This window comes from Mercenaria mercenaria, chromosome 13, assembly GCF_021730395.1.
Source record: "Mercenaria mercenaria strain notata chromosome 13, MADL_Memer_1, whole genome shotgun sequence".
Classification (NCBI taxonomy): domain Eukaryota; kingdom Metazoa; phylum Mollusca; class Bivalvia; order Venerida; family Veneridae; genus Mercenaria; species Mercenaria mercenaria.
In genome coordinates, this window is record NC_069373.1 from 73,540,808 (window position 1) to 73,564,982 (window position 24,175).

The 24,175-nt window shown below is 35.0% G+C and overlaps 1 protein-coding gene across 1 annotated transcript; it reads left to right on the top strand.

Moving 5' to 3' along the window:
- Positions 1–23,133, top strand: LOC128548012 (ankyrin repeat, SAM and basic leucine zipper domain-containing protein 1-like). The gene is made up of 12 exons (XM_053522269.1): positions 1–233; positions 7,390–7,591; positions 8,806–8,928; positions 9,633–9,747; positions 10,837–10,948; positions 11,359–11,493; positions 12,120–12,217; positions 12,522–12,678; positions 13,393–13,508; positions 14,304–14,424; positions 14,799–14,903; positions 15,184–23,133. The coding sequence occupies exons 1-12, from the start codon at positions 108–110 to the stop codon at positions 15,358–15,360; spliced, it is 1,587 nt and encodes a 528-aa protein (XP_053378244.1). The 5' UTR covers positions 1–107; the 3' UTR covers positions 15,361–23,133.
- The last annotated feature ends 1,042 nt before the right edge of the window (positions 23,134–24,175 follow it).

Genomic DNA, 24,175 nt, shown 5'->3' on the forward strand with positions numbered 1-24,175 from the left:
GTCTTAGATTATCTTAATATAAATTCTGATCAAGAAATGTAGGGTCGACCGCCAATCTTCTATGAGAAAATTAAGTTATTGATGCCACATCAGGTCTGCAGAAAATCATGGCGCTTTCATTTCGTCCTGGTGGGTACGAAGATGAAGATGACGATTTTGACGGTGATGGATTCTATTTAAGTGGGAATGCAGACGGGGATAACTTGAAGCCGAAGCCATTCGACCCAACTGCAGTTAGTTTGAAGCATGTCACAAACACATTTGACTTTATATGCTGATTTTGTAAAAATCATTAATTGATTCGCACCCAGAATATTTCGACACTTAAAGACACTTATGTGTTTTGCATCACCAGGAAGCTCAAATTTGCTCAGCTTAAATAAATATTACTTATATAAAAACCTAACTTAACTGACGCTGTTTTTATTGCGTTATGGTCGCTATGACTAGATACAGGAAAGGGCCCTTTCCGCAAAAAGGTAACATGATCGGAAAGGGCCTGCCATATGTTTATTACTGGAATTTATTTAATTATTTTTTCATATTTCATTATGACATTATAGAAGAAAATAAATTACGAAAAAAAGTGATCAATTTTTTATTTTTAAATGAATTATAGACAAAATACGAGTAATGACATAAACCGCGATGATAGGAAAGGGCTTAATGCGATCGGAAAGGGTCTGTCACATGTTTATTATTGGAAATTATTTAATTCTTACTTCACATTTCATTTAACAAATGAAAAAGAAAATAATTTAAAATAAAGATATTATCAATACTCGAATTTTAAATGAATTATAGACGAAATACGGGTCATGACATAAACCGCGCCGATTGAAAAGGGCTTAAAATGATCAGAAAGGGCATGCTATATGTTTAATTTTGGAACTTATTTATTTATTTCTTCATATTTCATTTAACAATTTACGATTTTAAAATGAATTATAGACAAAATACGTGTCATGACATAAACCGCGCTGATCGGAAAGGGCTTAACACGATCGGAAAGGGCCTGCTAGATATGTTTATTATTGGAACTTATTTATTTTTTTCTTCATATTAAATTTAATAAATAAAAAAGAAATAAATTATGAATTATGAAATAGTTATTTACGATTTTTAAATGAATTATAGACAAAATACGGGTCATGACATAAACGGCGCTGATCAGAAAGGGCCTAACATGATCAGAAAGGGCCGGTCACATGTTTATTTTTTGAAATTATTTAATTGTTTCTTCATATTTCGTTTAACAAATAGAAAGAAAATAAATTAAGACAGAAATATCAGTATCGATTTTTAAATGAATTATACACAAAACACATGTCAGTGCATAAACCGCGCTGATCGGAAAGGACTGGCCTTTGAATATATTCGGCGTAACAAACACGTGCCTCTGATTAGTCCTGATAGAGTTTGATTGGATTATCACACCTATTGATTATATCAATTAATCAGTATATTTGTAAGCACACACAAGTGACATGTGACAAATAATGTCTAACAATATTTTTATACACTTGACAGATAATTGCCTTTACGACTTTAATTGCTTTCTTAAAACAATGCCGCTAAATGTTTTGGGTATAAAGTCACCTGATTTCAATGTTGAACTTGCAAATGTTTCTTTGTTATACCCCATGTTGTATTCTGCGTGATACCTGGGTGAAAATAAAGATATGTTCTGTTCTGTTCTGTTCTGTTCTGTTCTGATTCTTAGCATACATGTTTCTTAAGCAAAATAGCAACACATTAAATGTATTTGTATTTTGAAAAGTTATAATAAACAGAAAATAGCAACACATTAAATGTATCTGAATTTTGAAAAGTTTAATGAATTCGTCATATTCTCTGTTAAAATTGTTATATCTTTTTTTCCGTAAGATCTTTTCTTTTTGATTTTGATAAATGAAATATGAAAAAATAAATAAATAATTTCCAATAATAAACATATAGCAGGCCCTTTCCGATCATGTAATGCCCTTACCGATCAGCATGGTTTATGTGCTGACGCATATATTGTCATTAATTCATTTAAAAATACAAAATTGTTATATCTTTTTTTTTCGTAAGTTCTTTTCTTTTTGATTTGATAAATGAACTATGAGGAAATAAATAAATAATTTCCAGTAATAGCAGATCCTTTTGATAATGTTATGCCCTTTCCGATCAGCACGCTTTATGTACTGGTGCGTATATTGCCTATAATTCATTTAAAAATCGAAAATTGGTATATTTTTTTTGGTATGTTCTTTTCTTTTTGATTTGATAAATGAAATATGAAGAAATAAATAAACAATTTCCAATAATCAACATATAGCAGGCCCTTTCCGATCATGTTAAGCCCTTTTCGATCAGCGCGGTTTATGTCATGACCCGTATTTTGTCCATAATTCATTTAAAAATCGAATAATGATAAAAAAAAATTATATTCAATTATTTTATTTTTTATTAGCTCACCTGTCACAAAGTGACAAGGTGAGCTTTTGTGATCGCGCGGTGTCCGTCGTCCGTCCGTGCGTGCGTGCTTTTGTCCGTAAACTTTTGCTTGTGACCACTCTAGAGGTCACATTTTTCATGGGATCTTTATGAAAGTTGGTCAGAATGTTCATCTTGATGATATCTAGGTCAAGTTCGAAACTGGGTCACGTGCCGTCAAAAACTAGGTCAGTAGGTCTAAAAATAGAAAAACCTTGTGACCTCTCTAGAGGCCATATATTACACAAGATCTTCATGAAAATTGGTCAGAATGTTCAACTTGATGATATCTAGGCCAAGTTCGAAACTGGGTCACGTGTGGTCAAAAACTAGGTCAGTAGGTCTAAAAATAGAAAAACCTTGTGACCTCTCTAGAGGCCATATATTTCACAAGATCTTCATGAAAATTGGTCAGAACGTTCACCTTGATGATATCTAGGTCAAGTTCGAAACTGGGTCACGTGCCTTCAAAAACTAGGTCAGTAGGTCAAATAATAGAAAAACCTTGTGACCTCTCTAAAGGCCATATTTTTCATGGGATCTGTATGAAAGTTGGTCTGAATGTTCAACTTGATGATATCTAGGTCATTTTTGAAACTGGGTCACGTGCGGTCAAAAACTAGGTCAGTAGGTCTAAAAATAGAAAAACCTTGTGACCTCTCTAGAGGCCATATGTTTCATGAGACCTTCATGAAAATTGGTCAGAATGTTCACCTTGATGATATCTAGGTAAAGTTCGAAAATGGGTCACGTGCCTTCAAAAACTAGGTCAATAGGTCAAATAATAGAAAAACCTTGTGACCTCTCTAGAGGCCATATTCTCCATGGGATCTGTATGAAAGTTGGTCTGAATGTTCATCTTGATGATATCTAGGTCAAGTTTGAAAGTGGGTCACTTTCCCTCAAAAAGTAGGTCAGTAGGTCTAAAAATAGAAAAACCTTGTGACCTCTCTAATGGCCATATTTTTCATGGGATCTGTATGAAAATTGGTCTGAATGTTCATCTTGATGATATCTAGGTCAGGTTAGAAACAGGGTCATGTGCGGTCAAAAACTAGGTCAATAGATCTAAAAATAGAAAAACCTTGTGACCTCTCTAGAGGCCATACTTATGAATGGATCTCCATAAAAATTTGTCAGAATGTTCACCTTGATGATATCTAGATCAAGGTTGAAACTGGGTCACTTGCCATAAAAAACTAGGTCAGTAGGTCAAATAATAAAAAAACCTTGTGACCTCTCTAGAGGCCATATTTTTCAATGGATCTTCATGAAAATTGATCTGAATGTTCACCTTGTTGAAATCTAGGTCAGTTTCAAAACTGGGTCACGTGCGGTCTAAAACTAGGCCAGTAGTTATAAAAATAGAAAAACCTTGTGACCTCTCTAGAGGCCATATTTTTTATGAGATCTTCATGAAAATTAGTGAGAATGTTCACCTTGATGATATCTAGATAAAGTTCAAAACAGGGTCACGTACCTTCGAAAACTAGGTCAATAGGTCAAATAATAGAAAAACCTTGTGACCTCTCTAGAGACCATATTTTTCAATGGATCTTCATGAAAATTGGTCAGAATTTTTATCTTGATAATATCTAGGTAAAGTTCAAAACTGGATCACATGAGCTCAAAAACTAGGTCACTGTGTCAAATAATAGAAAAAAACGACATCATACTCAAAACTGGGTCATGTGGGAAGAGGTGAGCGATTCAGGACCATCATGGTCCTCTTGTTTGTTAAATGAAATGTGAAGAAACAATAAAATAATTTCCAATTATAAACATATAGCAGGCCCTTTCCGATCATGTTAAGCCCTTTTCGATCAGCGCGGTTTATGCCATGACTCGTATTTTGTCTATAATTCATCTAAAAATAACAAATTGATAACTTTTTTTAATAATTTATTTTCTTTTATTATATCAAAATGAAATATGAAGAAATAATTAAATATATTCCAATAATAAACATATGGTAGGCCCTTTCCGATCATGTTAGGCCCTTTCCGATCAAATACCACGGAAAGGGCCCTTTCCGGTATCTAGTCATGCCCTTAAGAGATCCGTAACAGCATATAATCATCTATGAGCTGAAATTTTTTCGCTAGGGTGTAACTGTTTCAAGTTATCGCAGTTTATAACCCATTCGAGTTATTGCTTATATTTTCATACCTTGATTCAGTTATCATAAGATATTACAAAGCCCTCCTGTGCCAATTCCTCATTTTAAATGAGACTAATGCAATTATTTCCTGAATCCTTGACCTTTATCTTTCCAGCTATGCAGTAAAATTTTTTACTCAAGGCTGATAAAGTTTTACACAAAAGTTTTAAAGCTATGTAATAGTTATAGTATTTGTGAGAGTGTGTTACCAGGATATATCAGAGCTAGGGGTACATTGAGGGTATTTTTCTCTGCACATATCGTCGAGGCCGTTAGGCCGAGACAGATATGTGAAGAGAAAAATACCGAGATGTACCCCTAGCTATGATATATCCTCGTAGCACACGAGCATTACATATTATATCTGTTTTATAGCATAGTTTTATCATTAAATTTATATATTATTTTCATTTAAATTTGTTTATTATTATTTTTACACTTGATTCCCTTTCTGCGCCTCATTGACTGAAACATGAAAACTTCTGTTTTAGAAAATGTGTTCCCCAGATAAAAGTATCCAAAAGATTTCTGCACTGGTTTAAATCTTTGCATTTCATTGGCCAAACATATTGTAAAACTTGTTGTTTTGTTTGTAAAAAAAAAACAAAGAATAAGAAACATTTGAGAAAACTCAGAATTTCATAATATTCCATGTATTTCTGAATTTGGCAGTAACTATCGAGTCTTTGAAACAGTCTAGTTTATTTATTCTTTTACTTTATAAATGTAGTTGTTTGTGATATTAAATTCTTTCTCTGTGAACTGTAAATTGGAGCTAAAATCATCTTTTCTTTGAAAGGAAAAAGGTATACTCCCTCGATAGGACCTGGCCACGGTAACAGAAAAAGTGTTGGGATATATATCGGAACAGTTTTACTGTGCTGATATATATCACAACAGTTTCTTTCTAATGAAACTCCATAGAGATTTCCGTGTTGATATATATCGTAACAGTTTTGTAAAATATCAGCACAGATTTTGTAGTAATAATGTGTGTTACCAAGTTTAACATACTGTAAAGATCAAAGGAAAATTGCCGCACTATGCGATAAAAAACTCTTAACATCCCAATCTTAACATGCTTATCAGGTCATGATCAGGCTAAAAGAGAATTTGATTAACCACAGCTTGCTACTAATTCAGCTTTAAAGGTCACTTTGTGCAGGGATTGAATTTAGCAGTCGCGAACTCGCAAAATTCGAGTAAGAATAAAAAAAATGCGAGTAGAAAATCATGGCACTCGAATATTTTCGCGATCACGTTCGAAAATCTGGGAATTCACTCAAACTGTCCTTTTCTCTTTTAAAACTCCTTTGGGGCAGTTTATTTACCGATAATCACATGACTGCTTGTAGACGCTAATGTCGCTTTATACAATAGTAATTATCGGAAATCTAAATAAGCGTCTAGGCAATATTTGTTTTCATTTTGGTCTGTAATTTGCTAAGTTCTGCAAAATGGAGAGGAAAATAACATGTTTCTTGGTGGAAAAAGGCCCACGGAGATCTAAAATGCTAGCAAAACTAGAGGCAGTGACCTGAGAAAAACTTAAAACTTCAACGGCCAGTCAAAAGTTCAAAGAATCATTGAGTACTTTGGTTCATATCGTACTTTCAAATCCAGAAAGTCCCTGGCCTGTCCGGACTGTGAACTTTTATATGAAACCAAACAACAACAAAACAACTTAATAAATTTAGCACTTAAACAGCTTTTAAATAATTGCTAGTGGAACCCATCATTTTGCTAGTGGAAAAATACGGCAGTGGAAAAAAAAGTTAAATTCAACCTCTGTTTGTGAGAACAGTAAAACAACTTTTTTTGAATAACTCACCTGAGTTAACTATATTTTATATAACTAATACAGGTTACAAAATGCTTGAAAAAGTAACTGAAATAGGTTACATAACTTAAAACAGTTACATCCCTGACTGCTGAATAATGGCAATTTATAATTGGCTGATCTTACTTGTATTGGTCTTGTAGAATCTTCTTGAGTTCTGGTACTCGTCTTGTACGTCTATTAATGTATTCTACCCATTTACTAGTACTCTTCCGGTGTAAAATGGTTGTAAAAAATAGTCATAATGATGGTTGATTAATATATGTTACTGGTATCAAATCTAGTATCACCATGATGTCTGTCCAACTGTGTTTTGAATTGTAATACATTTGTAGCACTGGTGATATTGTCAGGCAAACTGTTCCAAATATCAGTTGTACGAACACAGAATGATCTTAAACAAAACGAAAATTATAGCAATGACTTATTTTATTAAATTAAAAAGCGAAATTAAAAAATGATCAACATACGTTTTTAAGGCTTTTGAAAGAAGAAAACTATTTTCGAATGTTTAATTGTTCTAATGCTGAAAAAGATATCATGTTAACAACAGTTATTAATCGATACACTGACAATTACATTTTAACACTAACAAATATTGCAGGGAAATGTCAAAAGAGCCTGAATTTTAGTGTAAATATTAGAAAAAAATTCTTTGAATTTGTGATTTTTTCAGTTTAATTTGAGAAAATATACAATGTATAATACTATGGGCTCTGGTTATACAGGGCTTCCATGGTTGGGGGGGGTTAGGGGTAAGATTTCCCCTTGCTATAGTGGCCTGAAGCCCTACCTACTTATCCATAAATTTCTAAATGGGAGGGCCCACTCACCGCAGCCCCCCCCCCCCCCCCCCCAAAGCAGTCCAACAGTCCAAATGTAGAGAAGTTACCTATTTATATTACAGAGTAGTGGTGATGCAGCTGCTACAGGGCCTAGAGGAGGCTTTGGAAAACCCTCTGCACCAAAGAAAAGGGAACCAGTCAAAACGTATAAGAGGGCATCAGATTTAAGAGATGAAGCCGAGACAAGGCCTCTGAATATCGGAGACTTCCAGATGGCAATTGTAAGAGGGCATTCAGATCGAGTGAAGCAGTACATGGACCTAGGTAATGTTACCTTAAATGCTAGAAATGTGCAAAGGATGTTGTATGAAATAGTCTGTAGGTTCAAGCATTTTTATGCCCCCCTTCGAAGAAGAAGGGGTATATTGTTTTGCAGATGGCGGTTGGTCAGTAAGTCTGTCTTGGTATGTTGGTATGTAGACCAATTGGCTTCCAGATGATAACTCAAGAACGCTTTGGCCTAGGATCATGAAACTCGATATGGAGGTTGGTCATGACCAGCAGATAACCCCTATTGATTTTGAGGTTAGTAGGTCAAAGGTCAAGGTCACAGTGACCCAGAACAGTTAAATGTTTTCTGGATTATAACTCAAGAATGCTTGGGCCTAGAATCATGGAAGTTGATAGGAAGGTTGATCATGACAAGCAGATGATCCCTATTGATTTTGAGGTCAGTAGGTCATAGGTCAAGGTCACAGTGACCCGGAACAGTTAAACGGTTTCTGGATGATAACTCGAGAACGCTTGTGCTTAGGATCATGAAAATTGATAGGGAGGTTGATCAAGACCAGTAGATGACCCCTATTGATTTTGATATCAGTAGGTCAAAGGTCAAGGTCACAGTGACCCAAAACAGTTAAACTGTTTCCAGATGATAACTCAAAAATGCTTGGGCCAATGATCACAAAAGTTGATAAGGAGGTTGATCATGACCAGCTGGTGACCCCTACTGATTTTGAGGTCAGCAGGTCAAAGTTACAGTGACCTGGAACAGTTAAACTGTTTCCAGATGATTACTTGAGAATGCCTTGGCCTAGGATCACGAAGCTTAATAGGAGGTTGATCATGACCAGCAGATGACCCCTATTGTTTTGAGGTCAGTCAAAGGTCAAGGTCACAATGATGCAGAACAGTAAAACTTTTTTTCCCAAATAAGAGAATGCTTTGGTTTAAGATCACATTTGACACAGAGGTCGCTTATGACCCTTAATTATTGATTTGAGGTCAGTATGTCAAATGTCCAGTGCACAGTGAACAAATAATTTCTGTTCCTTGTGCTGTTACTGAATGCATCAAGGTGGGCATTTCGTGTTCTACAAGCTCTTGTCTTTTTAGTGTTCTAAAATGCATTATTGATTTGTAAAAAAGATAGTATACAAAGAAGTTATTTTATAAAAAAGGGCTTGGTAAAAATAAGTATTTTACACCAATTACATAAGCTTTGAAACAATTTTTAGTTTGTTACTTCTGTTTGTCAGGATTTAAAGTGGATACTGAATTGAAGAGTGGCTGGACAGGGTTGATGTATGCTGCAAACAATGCCAACTCTGATATTGTTAAACTGCTGCTAGATAGTGGTGCCAATCCAAATTTTCAGAAAGGTATCAAGATTATAGTTTTCCTGTTTTGATAGTCAAGATTTTAATTGTTTTTCTTTTGATTAAAATATAATAGCTGTCAATAGGGTAAGATTAGAGTTTAGATATGTATTCCTTCAAAGTGAGGCATATAGTGGTCGATCTGGTCATTGGTTAGACTCGGTTTTAACTTTTACATGTATATGATTCGAGGCATTTAAATGGAACTTGACTGGTATAAATCTTAAGCTTTGCATGCAAGAGTCGGGTCTGTACCTCCAAGAATATGGTCACAGGTGAAACAGACTGAAAATAATTCAGCACTGGCTGGGAATTGAACCTGGGACCTCTTACACCCAAGGCAGACACTCTACCATATGGCTGTAAAAGTTAGCTCATATTTAACAAGACAGTATAAATGCACCCTTATACTATATATACCCTACTACTCGGGTAACTGTCAGGTCTGTACCTCCAAGGTTAAGGTCACAGGCAAGAGCATTCTGCTATTGTCTTAATAAATTAAGATGTGACAACACATGTTTTGGTAGCATACTGAATGGCATTGGTTCTACCCAGGTGTTACAATTGCCGAAATGATGTTTGGAGGGGCAACTGGATTCTCTCTGAACCATGAATATCTAGAAAGTCACTGTATGGCCTATAATTATATTGGTTTGAAGTTAAACCCAACAAAAAAAGTTATATGTTTATTATATTAATTTCAGACATGTACACTGTATTGATGGCAGCGTGTGGTGCGGGTGGGTATCTTGAAGATGATGTGTTGGCAGTTGTTGAGTTGTTGCTAGGTAAAGGAGCTGAAGTCAATGCCTATGACAGGTAGGTCCAGTATACATTCATCAGCTTGCATGGTTACTGGGGGCAGGGAAATTCTGGGAACTTTTGTTTTCATGGTAGCTTGAATTTTAGAAAATGGCAGGAATGAATTTTTAAGTTAATATCTGGTTAAGTGGAATTTTGGTAGACTGGCTCCCGTCCCTATGTTTGTTCTTATTTACATATATCAGTTTTCTTCATTAAGAGGGAAATAACTCCAGAAGGTTGTATTTACATTGACATTTTTTATTGCCCCTGGCTCCAAACATAGGTTGAGCCATCAGATAAAATTGTGCTATTTCAGAGGCTTAAAATTTTGTAATAAAATGTTTCCTGTATTTATATAAAAATTAACCATTCAGCCAGGGAGCCAGGCTAGAATTTTGGTAGAGGCCAAGAGGTTGAACAAAGCATTGCTGTAGGGTTCAAAATATTTGAAAATATCTTTTGCTATTTAATAAATAATATATAGCTGAGCAATGTTTTGATGTACTTAAAGTATGATGAGGGATAACACTTTCTGCGGAATGATTTAGGAGTTCATAGAAATCTAATGAATTATTCTGTGCGCTAATAACTAATTAATGAATATTACAATAAAATCTGTAAAAAGATCCCTTGGAAGCAAAAAATGCATGCAACACCTCTCATGCTCCCTAGCACCAGCACACAAGTATAAATGTTGACAGAAATGTTAGTTAAACAAAATGTTTTTTCTGGGACCTCCTTGGCAGAATGATAAAAGTTGCTTACCTATAGTCTCTTGCCCCTCACCACAGTGAGTTTGAAACCTCGATTTGAGTGTAGAATTCTTCCATGTGAGGAAGCCATCCAGCTGGCATACAGAAAGTTTGTGGTTATACTCAGACGCTCACTTTTGTCTGAAATAATGGCTGGAGGGGTACCTTGGTCGACGGTAGAAAGTTACTATATGATCTATAATTGTGTTGTTATGACATTAAACCTAACAAAAACAGATGTTATTCACAGTTTATTGAAGAAACGGCAAATAATTCTGCATACTCTACCAAGCTGCATCATTTCAAATACAGGTTTGGTTAGGCAGTCTTCAAGTTGAGTTTGTTTTTACAGGTACCATACATCTCCTATAATGTATGCGGCTAGAGAAGGTCGTGATAAGGTCGTACAAAAGTTGTGTGAAGCAGGGGCTAATGTAAACAAACAGGATAATAGAGGCTGGACGGTAAACAAGTTTAGATTTTAACACAAACATCTTAGCATAAAGTATTTTAATGACACAACATTTTAGCTTAACTGTTCGAAATTTTCAAATAGTTGAGATTTTGTTATCATCTTTTCGACAGTGTTTGTGACATATCCACATCACAGAATTTTTGTATAAAACTTGTATGTAAGCAAGTACAAAATGTATTACCTGGAATAGCTTCAAATAGTTTCGCGTGCTGTCATTAGACAGCTCTTCTTTATGTTCAATGTCATTTTTAATTTGCTGGGTTTAGACATTTTAGGTGATAATTTTTGTCAAGCCAGACGTAAATTTCTAACCAAACTAAGACCAAAATGATATACATGTATTTGTAGACTTAAAAGTTGACGTCATCACTTTGTTAATGTGTAATTATTTAATTAAAGGCCCTTACATGGTCAGTAAGCAAAAAGCATAAGGATGCAGCCAGATGCCTGCTGTCATGGAAAGCAGATCCCCGTATGAAGCATTGTAATGGACAGACAGTAATAGACATGGCAGAAACTAATTCCAACTACGAGGTAACATTTCTGTAGTAAAATAAAAATTGTTATATCTTGAAATTCAGATATATATACAAGGGAGTTATTTTCACTATATTTCTCAACTATCTGTATATTTGCATTTATATTGAAACATTAAGTTTTGTTTCTGTTATAAATAGTGATATGTTTTTAAGTCATATGTCATAAACATTCTGCTACATCAGTATATTCCAGTATGAAATACAAAATATATAGGGAACTTTTCACCCTGGTAAATTGTCTGAATTTATAATTTTTTATTAAAAAGCAACGAAAACATAGACCAGATTACTTTGACACTGACTCTGGCTTTTTTAATCCCGACCATCTTTCAAAATATTTCGGAGACCCCCTTTGTATTTAACTTAGAATTTTTGGGGAAAAATCTCTAAGTTCTTCTCTGTAGATATAATGAGCTGAAAGTGTTCTGATGCCTGCAAAGCTGTAAAATTGTTAATGGGAAATCAATGTATAATCTAAAAACCTAAACACAAGAATCAGAATATTTTTTTACGAACATTTGGCTTTTATGTTAAAGATGTTCCAAATTATGTATCAAAAATGATGTAAGTAGAACATACTAAGAGATTTTCAGCTGTTAATTTAAATATTACCCATTTTAGATGTTAGAAATACTGGAAGGTAAAAAGCGTGAACATACTATGGCAGAACCAGTAATACAAGCAAATAGTAGGAGTTCTAGTCAGCTTCAAGATACAAGGTTAGTAGTTATTGTAATCTATTAATTTCACCGATTTACTAAATTCAGCTTATAAACAGGGAAGAGTTGAAAGTAAAAATATTTTTAAGCTTTCAGTTGAAACATTGATTCATTTTCGGCAGTTGAAACTTCAAATGATAATAAGTTGCAAAAACTGATATACTTATAATACTGAGAGGGGGTGATGTTAAAATATTTCAATGATATATTCAGATATATTGATAGGTAACTGATTAAGAGCTTACATCTGATTTTCTAGCTTTCATGTGTCTTGTGGTAAAATATGCTTTCATTCTATGAACAGCTCAAAGGAGTCGTATAGTACAACATATGGAACAACATACGGAGATCTGGAGTTATTTCTGTGTGGTCTGGATCTCAGTTATCTTGTAGATGTTGTACGTGGTCATCAGATAGATTTTAGTACCTTCCTACGCCTCACAGAGGAAGATCTTGTCAAGGTATGAAACAGAAATAAGGGAGTCTGCCACACCTTTGTGCTTTGTGTGCTTTGGATCAGGAAATTTCAAATAAGGTTGAAGTTTTGTCAAAAAAGAAACATAATGGTGATGTCATGCACATTTATCAAGTGCATATAGTCAAACCTGTATTAAGCGGCAAGCTGCAGGAGTTGGCTGCATAAGGCAGATGTATGCTTAAGTTGAAATTAGAGAAATATATCAGTTTCTGAAGTAAGCTGAGTGACTCCTTATGGCAAGGGCAAGTGGTCAACTGTTAATAATACAGTCAAACTGCAAAGGCATAGCATAATCTATCTACCAATGTGGCACCACTACTTTCAAGAAAGTACAATGTCACATGGTTGTTTTTATAATACTCAATAATACTCTTGTCTTACTGGTGAGCAAAACTTGAAGTTTCTTTAATCTGGACATATTGGATTTTATCATGCATTAGAATATTTAAGATGGTAAAATTAGCCCTTCTCATCTGTTGGAAGAACTGTTGACAGCCATTTTAGAGTTCTTTGTCAGTATGTGATGTAATTTCTTTTTAAGTGACATTTGTTAACAGTTGTAAATATACAAGAACATTTTTTCTTTCAGTCTAAAATAAAAAGTATGAAGTAACTGTATTAAAAAAATGATGATCAGAATTGTCAACTCACTTTGCATTTTGATTACTTGCAATATTTGCTTTCAATCTATTTCTAGATGGGAATAGATAAGCTAGGTGTGAGGAAGAAGATCCTTGATGGGATACATTCAGTGCATAAAAAGGAGTGGGAGAAATCCAGTCTACCTCAGTTACAGTATAACAAACAAATCAGGTAACATAAATCTACCTTAGTATGTCACTTTACTGTAAGAGTCTGTGCAGCACATAAATTGAATTTGATTTGAACTATTGTTATACTTTATTAACTCACATCAAACTATGCCAGATATTGAACACACTTGGAGCATGAAGATTTTGTGAAAATTAAAAATGACTGTAAATTTTTGCTTGCCCAGTAACTTTCAAAAAGGGGATTGTTATAGCCCTAACATTTTCCTGGAGGGGATACCCCCTGCAAAAATAAACAGGGGATTTTGTAGCATCCTGTCTTTTTTCAGTGAAGGGGATTTTGATATACACTCCATTATACATGGGTATCTAGTGTTCTAGAATGGGAAAAAAGCTCTGAAATTTCATATCATTTGCTAAGATTTGTTTCTGCTTACGAATATGATTAAGAAATAATTTATAGCAAAAGAGTGCTTTAACACTATTTATGCACGATGGGCGGTTATATGTCGGGAGTAGTAATTGCACGAGGGCGTAGCCCGAGTGAAATTATTTGCACAACGTATTACCGCCCGAGTGTATAAATAGTGTAAAAACACTCATTTGCTATAAATTTTTTTCGATTCTAATATGCCCTTAATCTAAAACAGTAGATAAAATATAGAAGCGCTCTTTCAACAAAATCTTTGACGTCACCCACACGTTAATGTGACGTCATTCTAGCATAAGAGTGTTTTAACAGAGACAAGCATATTAGAATTTAAAATACAAAATTGAAACGAACAGTTTTGAAGGTTATAAATATAAATGATAAAACCTAGTACTATCATATTTTCAGTTGTGCAGAAGCGCTGGCAGTTGTAGCAAATATTTCCAAGCATACAAAGTATATTACTAGTACAGTAGGATTTCTACAAGACCAGATCAAATCTAATCCCAAAATCCTCGACCAACTACAGGTAAAGTTATTCTCTTGATAGCTGTAATTACACCTTCCCCATTTACTGTGCTCTGAAATTGAATTTCCACTTTCTGAATTTTTTCAGGCAGTCATAACGTCTGATCAGGATTTACACTCATTGGTTTGGAGTCGGTAGTGTCCAAGTAGCAAACAGTGTAGACCCTGGTATTGTTGCTTACAGACTGATCAGTATCTACAAAAAATTTAATAAGGTCAATTAAATTCACTTCTCTAAGGGTTGATGCATTTCAGTCAGTGAATTATGTGTATGTATGTCCTCCATACATTGATATGATTAAACATGTTTGAATTTCAGTTAGTTTCAGACTTGAGACTGTTTTCTAGCTTTACTAAATAGCTTTATAATTACAGGATGGAACAGGACCTAAGCAGCTGTTTCAACATACCCAGGATACTCTACGTAATGTATCATCTCTGGAAAAACAGTTCCAATCACTCAAAATTCACTTACAAAAGGTAACTTTATGTGTCTATCTATTGACTTGTGGTTTAGTAGTTAAAATGACTGGAAGTTATTTGATTTTAATTATTATAATTCTTTTGGATTTTTGGATACATTTAAAAATTGTCAGGAGCATATCCTGTGCTATCTTAAAAACAAGAATGGGTTCATGACCATGTGATCTGTGAAATTCAAAGATTATATATTATTGAAGTAGCTATATGTAAAATTAAATAAAGAAAAAAAAAGATTCTAGGAAATGTGTTTAAAGGTAAATTTGGTTACTATTTTCAGACGTTAGAAAATGGGAACTATAACCCACCAGATTTACTAGACAAGGACAGTCCATGTAAATTAAAGAGAAGGTCAAGGTTACCAGTATTTGTTGCTGTGGCAACCACTGTAGCTGTGATTGTTTGGAAGAGAGATTTCCTGTGGAATAAGTTAGAGAAGCTTCTACCATCTTCTTAGCAGAGGTTTTTGCTAATACTTCAGTGAGATCTAGTCGTAGTGTTCCTGAACAGTACTCAAGTCTTACAAGGAGCCTGTAGGTGTCAAGGAATGCAGCTTATTCATTAAAATTGTATAACTTTTTAATAAGTAATTTTAAATGAAATCAAGGCACATGTACTCTTTATCATGCTGCACTGTAAAATCATTCTGTTCTGTGAATGAAAAATTGTATTATTTCTTTAAAAAAATGAATGGCTATTTTGTTGGGACAAGAATTCACAGGTCTTAGGTAGTATAAGATACAGTTACAGTTACAGCTCAAACTCGGTATCTCAAATTCCAAGGGATTGAGCGTTTTACCTCAGATAACCAAAATTCGACTTAAATTTATATTTTGTGAACGTGTTTTAGGGACGGGACTTTAAATTGTCTTCGAAATGGCTTCAGTATTGAGATAATTATGTGAGTTTAAGATAACAAGTTTCAACTGTATTTTATTTGTTCATTGGAATTAAGTTTCTTGGTTTATGACAAGCTTGAAGTCTATGAGAACTTGTCAACCACAAATATAAATGATTTTGTAGTATTTGTTTTAAGGCGTGCCATGTCCATGTGTATGCTTCCATTCTCCGTTATGCAGAAAGCAACTGCTTGCCACTAAGTCTTTTGAGAATCTTCAAGGAAATGTTAACACAAAAGCACGTTTGACATTACTGAGGTTAATTTTGTTTGTTGTTGTTATTTTGGGATATGAGGTTTTAAATTGCCTTGATTGAGTGAAAAGGTTTCCACCGACTTTGTTAAATTTTGTCTTACAAAGCATTAAAGTACAGAACTGTTTAAAAAGACTGTACTTTTTACAAGGTAACCAGAAACTATATAAAAGAGGTTGTTATTTCAAGATGTGTTTGAAGAGAAAAAAATATTGCAGAAAGTTTTTGACAAATTGTATGAGTTGCTAACTGTATCTAAACTAACATGTTTGAAACTTTATATTTTAAGGTTATAGAAGAACATTTTGAATGCGTACAGCTAAAATTTGTGAAAATTGGAATAAGTTTAATTTATCTGTACGGTTTTTATTTGTACACCTGTACAGTATTTGTACACCTGTATGGTATTTGTACAGTATTTGTACACTTGTATGGTATTTGTACATCTGTACGGTATTTGTACATCTGTACGGTATTTTTACATGAATGAAATAACAACCTTGATCAGTTGTGATGAAAGGAAGTATGAAGGCATGGTCACAATTAGTATGAGGCCTACATTATGTCTAGTTTATACCCCCTTTAAATGGTTTATTATTTTCAACAAGAACACATTTACTGATACCTGTTTTAATCAGAGACAAATATTTTGGACAAGTATTCAACAACATCTATTTGGTGTGAGAGCCAGAATTTAACATGGAAGACTGTTCAGCATTTTTAATACAGTTAATATTCTCAATAAGGAATTCAGTGGTTGAGTGCTGCAGCAGAGCACATTCTGTTTTAGCACGTTTTATCCTGTTACACACATGACAAAAAAATCTTGTTACACCTTCGACAAAATATCCTGTTACATTGACACAAGATATTAAATGGTACTAACAAGTTAAAAGGGACTGGCAGTGAAGTTTTCACTTGTCAGGTACATCAATTATCTGTTCTCCTGTTGGCTGATATTCTTTATATGGTACATAAACCTGAATGAAGGTCAAGGTCAGATTCAAAACTAGGTCTTTTGGGTTCTACAACCAGATAACTGGGTCAGATAAGTAGAGAAACTTTGTTGATACAAGGCCAATTTTTTTTAATTTTCCTTTATGCCATTATATTCTATCTGACGAAATTGGTCAGAATGTTTTTTTAGCTCACCTGTCACAAAGTGACAAGGTGAGCTTTTATGATCGCGCAGTGTCCGTCGTCCGTGCGTCCATCCGTGCATAAACTTTTCCTTGTGACATCTCTAGAGGTCACATTTTTCATGGGATCTTTATGAAAATGGGTCAGAATGTTCATCTTGGTAAATTCTAGGTCAAGTTCGAAACTGGGTCACATGCCGTCAAAAACTAGGTCAGTAGGTCTAAAAATAGAAAAAGCTTGTGACCTCTGTAGAGCTCTTAATTTTCAATGGATCTTCATGAAAATTGGTCAGAATGTTCACCTTGATGATATCTAGGTCAAGTTTGAAACTGGGTCACATGCCTTCAAAATCTAGGTCAGTAGGTCTAAAAATAGAAAAACTTTGTGACCTCTAGAGGCCATATATTTCACAAGATCTTCATGAAAGTTGGTCAGAACGTTCACCTTGACGATATCTAGGTCAAGTTCGAAACTGGGTCACGTGCCGTCAAAAACTAGGTCAGTAGGTCAAATAATAGAAAAACCTTGTGACCTCTCTAAAGGCCATATTTTTCATGGGATCTGTACGAAAGTTGGTCAGAATGTTCATCTTGATGATATCTAGGTCAAGTTCGAAACTGGGTCACGTGGGGTCAAAAACTAGGTCAGTAGGTCTAAAAATAGGAAAACCTTGTGACCTTTCTAGAGGCTATATATTTCACAAGATCTTCATGAAAATAGGTCAGAACGTTCACCTTGATGATATCTAGGTCAAGTTCGAAACTGGGTCACGTGCCATCAAAAACTAGGTCAGTAGGTCAAATAATAGAAAAACCTTGTGACCTCAAAAGTGCAGATTTTTCATGGGATCTGTATGAAAGTTGGTCTGAATGTTCATCTTGATGATATCTAGGTCATGTTTGAAACTGGGTCACGTGCGGTCAAAAACTAGGTCAGTAGGTCTAAAAATAGAAAAACCTTGTGACGTCTCGAGAGGCCATATATTTCATGAAATCTTCATGAAAATTGGTCAGAATGTTCACCTTGATGATATCTAAGTCAAGTTCGAAAGTGGGTCACGTGCCGTCAAAAACTAGGTCAGTAGGTCAAATAATAGAAAAACCTTGTGACCTCTCTAGAGGCCATATTTTCCATGGGATCTGTATAATAGTTGGTCTGAATGTTCATCTTGATGATATCTAGGTCAAGTTTGAAAGTGGGTCACGTGCCATCAAAAACTAGGTCAGTAGGTCAAATAATAGAAAAACCTTGTGACCTCTCTAAAGGCCATATTTTTCAATGGATCTTCATGGAAGTTGGTCTGAATGTTCATCTTGATGATATCTAGGTCAAGTTCGAAACAGGGTCATGTGCGGTCAAAAACTAGGTCAGTAGGTCTAAAAATAGAAAAACCTTGTGACCTCTCTAGAGGCCATACTTGTGAATGGATCTCCATAAAAATTGGTCAGAATGTTCATCTTGATGATATCTAGGTCAAGTTTGAAAGTCGGTCACGTGCCATCAAAAAGTAGGTCAGTAGGTCAAATTATAGATAAATAAATTAAAAGTATGTACAGTGATTAAACAAAAATAATTTACGTTCAGGGCACCAATAAACCCTGAACAAATATAACAAAATCAAAGATTATTTCGACGATTTATCACAGATATGCTTAAATAACTTAAATAATTAAAGTTTGTACAGTGATTAAGCAATCTTTTTTAGGAATTTTTACTATTTTATGATTATTTTTACTTTTTTTTTTGGTGACTAGTAAATCACTTAATTTACATTATGTAACAATAATTTACATTATTTAACAACAAAATCATAATCAACCATACTAGTCTTTTTTTTATCATTTTAATAAATAAATTTACAAGTAGTTAACAATGATTGAAACAAATAAATTTACTAACGTTTAGGGCAGCAATAAACCCTAAACAAATATACAAATGATCATAACAAAATCAAGGATTATTTCAACGATTTATCACAGATATGCTTATTACAGATTTTAGGATTTTTTTTACTATTTTATGATTTTTTTTTTCATATTTTTTTGGTTACTAGCCAATCACTAAATTTACATTATTAACAATAATTTAAGAAACGATAATTAAACAGACTAGTATTTTTTTTTGGCATTTTTTTCTTTATCTCCTGATAGTTTTTTTTCAGTCACTCATTCATTTCAATTCTTTGGCTCTTTAAATTTTTTAACACCTCTGTCCAGACCTTGTCCTTTATGTTTGTTGGTGTCAGGTGCGACCAACGTTCTCTTAAGTTGTCATCGAGTGACAATTTTATTTTTATTGCCGAAACTTTCGTTTTTTTTTCAGCAGAAATGCTTCTGCAATTTCGCCAGCAAAATCTGTACGAAATTGCAGAAGCGCTTCTGCTGACCACGACCTTCTGGCCGTTAAGAATTCATATTTGTCTTATATATTCTGTGTGTTTGTGTTTTATTTTTATCCCTCAAATTTTGAGGGACTTCAAAAAGTAGCTAAATGGTCGTTTCTAGCAGTCAGTGTTAGCTTGAGGTAGAGCGGTTATTATCACAGATGTGCTTGTTCATAATGTGTTAACCAGAGATATTTATATGCCTCATAAATAACAATTGGTAAAGTTTAAAATTGTTTTATTAACAGTCAGTCGTATGTATTAATTCAATAAGAAATATTTCTACCATAAATTTCACAGGGAAACGTAGCCGATCAGTTATCGAGTATGACTTTCCTTTTAGAATGTCAATGACAAATAATCAAGGGTCAAGGTCATGTAGTTATGGAAGAATAATATTCATTTTCAGTGAGGAAATAAAGAAGAAATAAGAAAAAGATAGAAAGATGCAACGTTTGTAGTACATTAAAACGCCGGCTCTGTAAGTGGTACGGACTGTCCACATGCGCATTACATTGCCAACATTTAATGCCTACACAATGCTGTAGCTATGGAAGAATAATATTCATTTACAGTGAGGAAATAAAGAAGAAATAAGACAAAGATACAAAGATGCAACATTTATAGTACAATAAAACGCCGGCTCTGTAAGCTGTGTGGCCTTCCACACGCGCATTACATTGCCAACATTAAATGCCTACAAAATGCTGTAGCTGTGGAAGAATAATATTCATTTACAGTGAGCAAATAAAGAAGGAATAGGAAAAAGATAGAAAGAAAAGAAATGATTGCATTGATAGTTTACCCGTATAAAACCCGTTAGCTACTGGTTGCAGTTAACCGCAACTAGTATTCACCCCTTGGCCGCAATGAGGCCAGTTTTCTTGCAAGGGGAAATAAATAATTTCATTAACAATTGGTCAATTCAAGAAATAAATAATTTCATTGACGAGAATCAGTTAAATAAATATCACAGAAAGAGTATAATATTATATCACAGATATGCTTAATAAATAAATCATCTTGAACTTTTTTACTATTACATGATTATTTTGTTTCTTTTTTTGGTCACTAGTCAATTACTTCATTTACACAATTACAAAGTGATTACATAAATACAAAAAGAAAAAAAAATTACACGACTAGTGGTTGTATAATAATACATATACATACAATGAAATTTATAAAATGTTTTTACTATATTCTAATTATTTTATTATTTTTTTTTTTGGTAACTAGCCAATTACATTATTTACATCATTCGACAGTGATTAGACAAATACAGAAACAATAGAAAAATACAAAAAGATAATAGAAATACAGAAAAAAAAATTAAACGGCTAGTTGTTTTATGTTGATACATATACAGATAGAGGAAACATACCTCCAGAGAGTAGCCAGGCCAAGAAGCGAGGCAATCCCCATCTTCAAGGCACTGACCCACAACCCTAGGGGGTAGAGGTTTGCACACGGGCGGCGGCGGCAGAGCGCATGCGTTTCTGGGCCTCAACCCAGATTTTATCTCTTATCTGATATACAGTCAAGTCCCGCCACCTCTCACGAACGCCGTCCATTTGCCTTAGTTTGGCTCTAATTCCCGAAATTGTCGGCTTCCGACAGGTTGCAACTGTAAGTTCTATTTCTACTGCCCAGTCGTGTTTTAACTGGGCAATTCCGTCTGCTGACCACCGGCGTCTGGTCTTTATCTTTCCACCGGGCCCTGTGACTCCGGTCATCCGGCTAAAAATGCTGGAAGTATCTGCTTCGTCGCGGGGGGCATTGCTGGGCACTGAAGGAACACCCAGTGCTGGGTCCTGTTGAGCAACCCAGTTTATTATTAGCTCGACTATTCATAGAATAGTGAGCTATTGCACTCGCCCATGCGTCGGCGTCGGCATCCGCATCCCGATTTTGGTTAAGGTTTTGTATGTAAGCTGGTATCTCAGTAACCACTTGTGGGAATGGATTGAAACTTCACACACTTATTCACTGTGACAAACTGACTTACATTGCACAGGTTCCATAACTCTATTTTGCTTTTTTACAAAATTATGCCCCTTTTTCGACTTAGAAATTTTTGTTTAAGGTTTTGTATGTAAGCTGGTAACTCAGTAACCACTTGTGGGAATGGATGAATACTTCACACACTTATTCACTGTGATGAACTGATCTACATTGCACAGGTTCCATAACTCTATTTTGCTTTTTTACAAAATTATGCCCCTTTTTCGACTTAGAAATTTTTGTTTAAGGTTTTGTATGTAAGCTGGTATCTCAGTACTTACTAATGGGAATGGATCGAAACTTCACATACTTGTTCACTATCATGATCTGACATGCACTAAGCAAGTCCCATAACTCTACTCTCTTTTTTTTCAAAATTATGCCCCTTTTTCGACTAAGCAGTTTTTGGTTAAATTTTTGTATGTAATCTGATATCTCAGTATCCACTAATTCGAATGGATTGAAACTTCACACACTTGTTCACTGTCATGATCTAACATGCACTGTGAAGATCCCATAACTCTACTTGGCATTTTTACAAAATTATGCCCCTTTGACTTAGCAGTTTTTTGTTAAGATTTTGTATGTAAGCTGGTATCTCAGTATCCACAAATTGGAAAGGATTGAAACTTCACACACTTGTTCACTGTCATGATATGACATGCAGTACAGAGGTTCAATACCTCTACTTTGCATTTTACAAAATTATGCCCCTTTTTCAACTTTTGTATTCATTCAATTGACAAGGCTGTTGAATAGTCGAGCGTTGCTGTCCTCCGACAGCTCTTGTTCTATGGTCTGGTTGTTGCCTGGAGATAGGCTCGAATTGAACAGGTGGGTATGGTTCCCTTACGTTAGGTGATCCAACAGATACTTGAGGCATGTCCCTCAGGTAAGGGCTACTGCCCTCCGGAGGCAAGTCAATCCCTCTTGATTTTAGGGATGTTGCGGATGACCATCCCTCCGAAGGTACAGGCGTGTTTGATTGTGGTGATGGTTGCAAAGGGACAGCATAAAAGTCCGTCTCTAAATTAGAGGGGAAGCGTGGGGGCACAAACTCTCCCAAAGGGGGTGGAAGTGGAGCCTCTTCCTCATGTGATTATTCGCCTTGCGCTGTCGCACTCGGGGCTGTCAATTGATCTGGGAAGGGTGGAGGCACAAACTACCCCAAAGGGGGAGGAAGGGGAGCCTCATCCACATCGGACACAGGTCCTGGCGCTGTCGCACTTGGGACTACCGGAAGTTCCGCAAACTCAGCCTGGATATTAGGTGGGGTTGTCCCCCTGCGAGTTCTAGAGTCCATTATATTTCGAAGCTTTACTGCTGTACTGTGTAATAGATACGTTGTTTTGTTGTTGGGGAATAGCGAAAAGTCAGTTTATGGTTTTTTATGTTTATTAAAATAATATATCCAGAATAAAATTTAAGATGTTGTCAGGTCTATAGATTCTAGCAAACTGATACAGAAATACAGAGGTACAGAAATATAATTGTTTAAGCAATTACAAAGGCAGCATTCAATGACATATCAAAGAAACAAGAATATTGAATCAAAAGATTTTACAGTAAGGTGTTAATGATACATGTCAATCAACATGGAAAATAAGAGACTTTGAAGAACTAATTATAAACTGAATGGAGAGATTTGGTAACAAGGTTCTAATGACAAATGTCAATCACTTTGGCCTTCCTTAACTCTTTGAAGTTTGAGACCACCCAAAATTCTAGAAAATATACAAAATGTACATGTAAAAAATATAGATGTGAATATCACATATATAACAAATGGTAGAACACCCTACGTCATAACAGATTTTTTCGGTCTGTTTGCTATGCCTTAGGGGCTTCGCAGAAGCTTCCCTTAGCTCTGGATGGTCTTTGGCTATTTTTGTTGCCCACCTCTTTCCAGTGTGCGACATTAACGGTAGCCCGATCGCCAATGGCTACGAAAAATCGGCTCGGGCGACAGAAAATCGGCAGACCATAGCCCTTTGGGCTATGAAAAATTCTGAGTGATAAATTTACCAAAAAGATCATTGCAAACGTGGGAGCAAAATAGTTACTTTGAAGCTTCAAACTTCGCTCAAATCCAGTCTCAAAGCGAATTCAAGTCGCCCGAATTTTTTTTTTGGATGCGCACCCGCTAATCTTTTGACAATATGTGCGTTGAATACACATACACACTCGCCGATAGCATAATTTAAGCTCCGCCTACTTCAGGTACTTGTGAGATTTTCGCGAGAAGTGTGAAAGCAAATCAAATTATCGGTTTCACCAGAGGCAATTGTAACAGGCCAATCAGCGCCGCGGTTACGTCTTTGACACTTAGCATTTAGTTGTCAACACATGCGAGTCGTTTTCTAAAGAAATTGTCAATTACATATGCGATTACTTGGAATTATAGACACAATTATTTGGTATCCATGGTAAAAGAACGACATGTGAAGTATTAACTTCGTAAAACTTTGATGGATGAATTGATTGGAATGGTACCGGTACATGTATTTCTAGGTTTGACACAGTTTACTTTCAGTTTTATTCGAATGAGAAACTGTTCACACAAGTGGTGACTGTATAAATGTGTATGGATAAA